Source organism: Crotalus tigris, unplaced genomic scaffold, assembly GCF_016545835.1.
Source record: "Crotalus tigris isolate CLP2741 ecotype Arizona unplaced genomic scaffold, ASM1654583v1 scf7180000017987.690289119674:8195010, whole genome shotgun sequence".
NCBI classification, from domain to species: Eukaryota; Metazoa; Chordata; class Lepidosauria; order Squamata; family Viperidae; genus Crotalus; species Crotalus tigris.
Genome location: NW_024096758.1, coordinates 3,711,348 through 3,718,898, shown reverse-complemented (window position 1 = coordinate 3,718,898; position 7,551 = coordinate 3,711,348). Strand labels below are relative to the sequence as shown.

At 39.4% G+C, this 7,551-nt stretch overlaps 1 protein-coding gene across 11 annotated transcripts in view; it reads right to left on the bottom strand.

Moving 5' to 3' along the window:
• Positions 1-350: 350 nt before the first annotated feature.
• Positions 351-7,551, bottom strand: part of OTOF (otoferlin) — a 164,728-nt gene continuing 157,527 nt past the window's right edge. For 7 of the 11 annotated variants that reach the window (XM_039345994.1, XM_039345989.1, XM_039345992.1 and 4 more), the window contains 5 exons: positions 6,876-7,117; positions 5,814-5,992; positions 4,478-4,578; positions 4,041-4,244; positions 3,038-3,172 (listed from right to left, as the gene is read on the bottom strand). In XM_039345994.1, coding sequence (XP_039201928.1) covers positions 4,064-4,244; positions 4,478-4,578; positions 5,814-5,992; positions 6,876-7,117 — 703 coding nt within the window. In that variant the 3' untranslated portion in view covers positions 3,038-3,172; positions 4,041-4,063. Of the gene's footprint in view, positions 3,173-4,040; positions 4,245-4,477; positions 4,579-5,813; positions 5,993-6,875; positions 7,118-7,551 lie in introns of those variants that run through there. The other 4 variants (XM_039345990.1, XM_039346001.1, XM_039346000.1 and 1 more) reach the window with 2 other exon arrangements.

The following is a 7,551-nucleotide window of genomic DNA, read 5'->3' as shown; positions in this document are numbered from 1 at the left end:
ATGTGCAGATATGTGGTAGATTTCAAGAAAGACTATTAAAAGAGGAAGACCAAGTGCCTGGAAATCGTATTGTAAGAGAGCACAGAATGTGATTACATGGCAAAGATGTTCATGGAAAGAAACTCAACTGAGCATTTCCAGAAAATTCTAGTTCACATAAAGAAATGAGCTGTTGTTTTCCTAAAGATCGTGTGCCATCTTTTGAAGCTTGGATGTACATTTAAGGATATCAGGACTAGGAGCACAAGATATTGTAAAAGAAAAGTGGGATTCTTAATTTAGAACTGCATTTCTGATGCAGAGTAGAGGTATAGTTTTCCATCTTGACGAATACAGCAGTTTTCCCCAGCTTCTCCCCTATGCCATTATTATACATAGGAATCTGTTGCTTTCAGTGATCCATTTTTATTAAAGAATTTACAGATTTTTTCTTAATCCAGAGATGCTATATTAACAGTGCACAGAAAAATATCCCTACCAATATCAGACACCCCACCACAACTGTAAGGAAATAAAATCAACAGTTTTCACACAACCCAGAAAATAATAAGCATGAAATATAGAAACTTCACTTGTGCTATGCTGTGAGAGAGAGCAGCCAAAAGGCAGTGCAATTGTGCTATTTTTTTTCCTAGAAATCTGATAAATTAAAGCTAGGACATCACATCTCCTTCCAACTTGTAAGCTATCTTTGCCTCCTGACAAGTCAGATTTTTTGCTAGTATTAGCTATTGCAGGCCCCTTATGAAGGGATCCCCAACCCTTGGGCCATGGACCAGTACCGGTCTATGTCCTGTTAGGAACCAGATCACACAGCTGGAGTTGAACGGTGAGCGAAACTGAAACCATCCCCCCCCCAAAAAAAACCCAGTCCATGGTGTCAAAAAGGTTGGGGACCACTGCCTTATGATACTATAGTATGGTATAGTATCGAGCATATGTTTGGGAGAGGTATCTAAATCATTATGCAAGACTAACAGTTATAATTTATCATTAGGAACTAGAAAGAGTTGTAGCTGCCCCCCTCCCCCGCATGCTTCTGCAATTGCTTGCAAGAAAATGTGTTAGTGATCTAAAATCCACATTCACACTTGACATACACATTATGTCTCCTAGGTACCAGGCATGGGGGCAGGGTAGCATGTGATAAAATGTGGTTGTGACATCACAGCCTGCACGCTCCAATGCATGATGCAAGTACAAAGTGACAGAATTTGTACCATCACACACAATTCAGCATTTTGGTGCCATAATGGTTAGGAACGGATACCAACCCTAGTAGGGACAATAGGTTAATGATCAGGTAGAATGAGAATAAGATGAACAGCATCTTAGTGTGTTCATATTAAAGAGTTGATGCTTATGAGCACTGGACTGTTGAATTAAGAAAGAAGCTCTTAAACGATCCTCTCTGTTGGAGAGGACTGAATGTGTATGGGAGGATAGATTGAACTAAATATGTATGAGCTTTGAAAAGATTACCCAGTTTTATTAAATAATAACGTGAACTGCCCATGTTAGTTATCCTTCTGTATCACTTGGTATTACCTACATTCCTACAACATAGTCTGAGTTTAATAGGCCAAGCTGGATATTTCACTCCATCCTTCCTGCCCTCATCCTATGCAGATGGCCTCACTAGCTGACCCATACTTCAAAATGATATAATTTGCCATTAAAATAGGATATGACATTATAACATGTTCCTCAGCTTCACCATACTCCTTATTCTGGATGTTATTTGTCTCAGCAACTGATTCTACTTCCTGATAAATTACATACCGTAAAATGCAGCTGTTTACCCAGCTTTGTACCCGATAATTAGAAGTTCAAAAGAACTTCTTGGCCTTCCATGAAACATTGCCTTTCCACTGTGTTCTTCTTCAAAGCTTGATTTCCCAGTTGTTCCAACTGGAAAATATAAAAAACCCTGTCTAAAGATCACAACCAATCCCATTATAATGGTCATCTAAAAAAATGGAAATTCTTTTATTTCCCAATTGCATTAATGGAGTATAAATGTGTACACAGGTGAATATCCAAGCAACGTTTCTGTAATGATTCTAGGATATTTTTAAAGCATTGAATGTTTCAGGATTAAGCACAAACTGCATGCTCTTTTTATTTAACAATTAGGTCTTAAAGTGTGTCAATTTTAGTTTGTTTTGGTATAACATGCACCTCACAACAAATTGTAAAGAAGGAACTAAAATGAGGAAAATAATAATTTGCCTATTATCTGAACTGAACCCATAGCTTGGGGCCATTGCAGTTCACACTCTTGCCATTACTTTACACACTCTGACAAAACAAAATGCTTATCTTGTTTAGTTGCCTGAAGCTAAGAATCTGTTAGCTGTTTTCATGCAAAACCTTGGAAGGGCAAGCTTTCCCACTTTCCATTGCAATAAACTGTTACACAGTCAGGGAAGCAGGGGCAATCTCTTTTCTTAATAAGGGGAAACTGCAGCATCAGATTCCAAGAAAATATGCCAAGATTTCTTAAGTAGCCGATCACTCCAAATCTAATATGAACAGGAATCCTTTGAAATTTCAGCTTTTTGGGGAGACATACTTTGTGACATCAGCAAAGGGAGAAAACAATAACAAAGAAAGAAGGGAGAGATGGGATAAATGCAGTCCACACAAAATGGAATTATGGTTGTCAAGGTAATTCCATTTAAGATTAATTCATTCACGGAGGACACTGAAATTGAGGCAACAACAAATAAATGTGGGAGGGAAGGCATTAAGTTGTTGAAGAGACTGGAGGAAACAGCTGAAAAGAGAACTTACAGTGAACTTTGGGAAGGAAGGACACTTTCCCTTTTTCAAGTCATAAAAAAACAATAAAGCAATTCTGATTCTGACTCCTCCTGCTTCCAAAATCCCTCCCCCAAAAGGTCCAAAAATACACATGGAAGCCATCAAACAGAAATGAAAGGTTGTTGCTGACACTCAGCTTTGAAATGGGAGAATAGGGCAGCTGTCTCATGCTCCCAGAAGCTTCTTGACCATATAACCAGGCATGGAGTAAAGGAAAAGGGCCACCATGATGAGAAGTAGAAGGGCCAGAATAATCTTGATAATGAGCCATTTGTAACGGGTACAAATGAGGTATCTGATAGACTTGAGTGGGTTCAGGAACCAGATGAAGGATGTGTCTGGGCGACTGAAAAGGAAAAAGAAATTGTCTAAGCTTAATGAGAATAATTGTTCTTTGAGATGATTCATTCAACTTTGGTCTACAACTTACCATCCCAAGAATACCCACTGTTCAGTAGAAAATTGCTTTTTTAAATATGTCAAAGCTACCAAAATAAGATTTGGAACCTTCTCATTTATCCTATTGTTGGCCTGATGGCACAAAAAGATTCTTGATGAGAGGCTAAATCAAGCACAACAGGCCTTATTCATCACTCACCAGATACTTGACAAATCCTTTTGTATCAGTTAAGGTATGGTACAAAGGTTAGAAACTATCCAGACTTGGTGGCCACTATTCATTAATGCCAAACTAACAAAAAAGGTTTTATCTTATGCAGTCTTGCTTCAGAAGCCCTAATAAAGCAGCTTGTCATCCATAATTCCTTGACAGGATGTTGGGATGCAATTTTCATAACACAAGACTCAGCCATTTGGAAGAGTGTAGTGGACTACTACTCAGGTTTTCTGGGGATTTTTGTCAACTAGAGGTTTTCTGAATTTCCTTTTCTCCTCACCAAGAATTTTATTTACATGAATGCTTAGGGTTGGAATTCAATTCCATGGCTTGTTTTCAAGCCTAAGATTCTATTCTGCAGTGATCTGATACAATCATCAGGAAAACTCTCTCTAAACATGTCAAAACCACTCAATCAATATTAGCAAACCCTCACTCATTTGGACAAAAGAACATGCATTCTAATTTGGGGAATGGCAGTATTATAATTTGCAAGCTATCTACTGTCCTTCTCATTTCAGCTTGCCTACATTTACAATGGATTTATTGTGGCATTAAATGATACTGTAAGCATGAATAGGTGGAAAAAAAGAAATACCCTCGGCAAAGAAGGAAGCCTACTCAGGCCCCAAGAAGTTTCTTGACCAGATAGCCAGGCATAGAGTAAAGGAAGAGGCCAACCATAAGGAGCAAGAGAACGAGGAGAAGGATTTTCAGCAGAAGCCAACGATAGGTATGCCAGATAAAGTAGCGGATGGACTTGAGAGGGTTCAGGAACCAGATGAAGCTGGTATCTGGGCGGCTAGGGCAGGGTGGGGCAAGGAGAAGAGAGAGGCCAAAAACATATAAGTAAGAGAAAGACAGGAAAACTGAATGGAGTCATGGAGAAAAATGGGTGACGGCAGTCTAATTTTGCTTGCTGCCATAATCCCATGTGTTTGTAAACTCTCCCATGACCTTCCCAATTCAATATCCCCACAGGGTATCAATCTGCTTGGATATCCCTGCCCCCATCATCCTTTCCCATACACTCACTTGGGTTTTTCTAATGGATCTGGCTCATTACGCGCCAATCCAGCTGGACATTTCTCAGCTTCCTCAGCTGTCAGTAAATGAAGCTCAGCTTCCACTTTACCCTGCAGGGGATCAAAAGATCACAGATAGGGTTACCTTCAGAATGAACAAGGCTCTCTTTTTAGATAAGATAAAGATACAAGTGCGTTTGTGTGGTAAGTGGGATATTGTGCAGACATTTGTAGAGTATGGAAATGATCTTGATGGAAATATTGTGTAGACATTTGTGGAGTATGGAAATGATCTTGATGGAAATATTTATTATTTATTTATTTATAAAATTTATAGGCTGCCTATCTTACCATAGAGTAACTATGGTGAGCTTACAGTTACATCTAAGCTAAAATATAAACAGTTAAAATCAAACATTAAAATCAAAGACACATGAGGAGGGTGGGTGTGGAGTGGGGTGAGTTGAGATATGTTATTACTCATTGCGTTCTTCCCCCACTGGGGCCCCAAGCTGACTGACAAAGCCATGTCTTTAGGCCCTTACGAAAAGATAGGAGGGTTGAGGCCAACCTCACATGTTCTTAAATATCTGAGCTCTAGTACTAAAGCAACAAAGGGTGAACATCTCTTAAGTGTACAATCAACAGAAAGCATTAATAAGTGGCTCAGACACCTGGCTAATTCACAGAAATATAATATAGTATATATTATATAATATATATTATATGTTATCACAGAAATATAATTACAGAAAAGGAAGGAGATACAGCACAATGGCACTTGTAAAATTCTATTAATAGAGCCCTTCTCAATAAAATTAGTTTTATCCTTCCTGTGGAGATTATGTCTTGGTCTGATCTACCTAGTAGCACTGACACCAAATCTTGCAAGTCTTATTAGGCACCTCCTCCCCTTTCTTATATTTTTGTGAATTAGGAAATGTCTGAGCCACTTACAAATGCTATCTGTTTATTGTGGACTTAAGGTATTTTTACCCTTTTTACCCGTGTCTCCAGCAAGCTCATCTCTCTACCATATTCATCCCTAACACCTACCCATCAACATGAAGAATTGGAAGGAAGCACTGAGTTATTATAAAGTTATTATTATTATTAAAGCCACACAATCCAAGGAATGCTCCATTCCTTCATCTATCCTGTGTGAGTTGTCTTTGTGAGCTATTGCTTATCCCATAATTTCCCACCATTTTTGTGGGCTTGTTTAAGGACTTTCCCTCTTACTCCCACAATCTAAAATAATCTTTTTCCAATTGTCTTGGCTCTAGGTTTTACGGAATCTATTTCTCCTTTAAACAGCAACGGCAGGCCTCCCCCACCAACATTACCGTCATCTCCATTTCATCGTTCTCGTTTCGAGTCAAAAAGGGCCACCAGCCCTTCACCCTCTTCTGCTTGAAGATAGAGATTATGGGCACCTCTATTTCACCAGTTCCCAGCTCCATGCTGCACTGCTTGGCTGTCTTAGCACCACGTGGGAAGCGGTTCAGGTCAAGCTCAATGCCTCCTATGGGAGTAGGAAGAGAAGAGAGAAATATTGAAGATTCTCTTAGCTGTGAGACAAGGACTGCTAGAGATAAATCAAAATATTATAATATTCTAAGTATTTTACATAGTCCAGGCCATGATTTTCCCAGTTGCAATGTATGGCTGTGAAAGTTGGACCATAAGAAAGGCTGAGCGCAAAAGAATTGAGGCCTTTGAACTGTGGTGCTGGAGAAGACTCCTGCGAGTCCCTTGGACTGCAAGGCGTTCAAACCGGTCAGTCCTAGAAGAGATCAACCCCGACTGCTCTTTAGAAGGCCAGATCCTGAAGTTGAAACTCAAGTACTTTGGCCACCTAATGAGAAGGAAGGATTCACTGGAGAAGAGCCTAATGCTGGGAAAGATTGAGGGCAATAGAAGAAGGGGACGACAGAGAATGAGATGGCTGGATGGAGTCACTGAAGCAGTAAGTGTGAATTTAAATGGACTCCAGAAGATGGTGGAGGACAGGAAGACCTGGAGGAATGTTGTCCATGGGGTCGCGATGGGTCGGACACGACTTCGCAATTAACAACAACAACAAAGTATTTTTGGCTCCACTTTTAAATTGAAAAGGAACATGGGATTTATAAGGCCCACTTCAATTTTTAAAGGAAGATTCCAAAATACTAAAATTAATGAGTCTCAGATTAATGCATGTCATCTTCATTTTAATTGGTGCAGTTTAATAAAACAAATTACTGATGACATCCCACAGTCTTAAACTCTGCTTATTTCTTATTCCTGAGAGGATTATCCATCATCCCCTATGCCAGCCCATCTTCAGTTTCAGCTGTATTTCTGATCCAGGGAACATCTGCCTTCCAGAAGTTAAATCTGATCAGCAATCAAGTCCTCCAACATACCGAGGAAGTCATCAGCAGAAAAGTGATCAGCATCCCACACTTGTAATGTGAGTCGGGCTGGAATCTTGTATTCAGTTTCATCCCAGGAGAACATAGACTCTTTTTTAGAAATTACAATCTTTTCTTCAGCTGCAAGATAGTCGAAAGGAAAGATGTAGCGCCAATTGAAATTGCCCTCTCCTGTCAGTGAATGGTAGTGGACATCAGTATCCTGTTTGTCTTCTTGCTGGCCCTTCAGCCACCTGCATGAACAAAAACAAGGAAGTTGGTCAGAAGAAAGGATGAGATTGGGAAAAAAAAACAGTGAAATCATTGAATGATTGTTCATTCTGGGCCAACTTAATCAGCAGTGTAGAGAGATGACAAAATATAGTTTTGGAAGATGGAGAACTTTGTTTGCAGGAAGACAGAAGAGACCATGAGGAGTGGAGTGAATCTACTTCCAATGTAGTACCCTGTATGGGTTGGACTGCAAGTCCCATCATTCGCAGCCAGCAGATTAATGGGCAATGACTAATGCAAACCAAATACTTTTAAAAGGAACAAAGGAAAATAGATATAACTGTAATGAAGGAACAGGTGAGCCATAAAGGGAGAAAAAATCATAATCATGATTAAATGGAAAGTGTAAGAAAGAAATTCAATTTTTTTTAATATTCTCTTATTATACCCTACA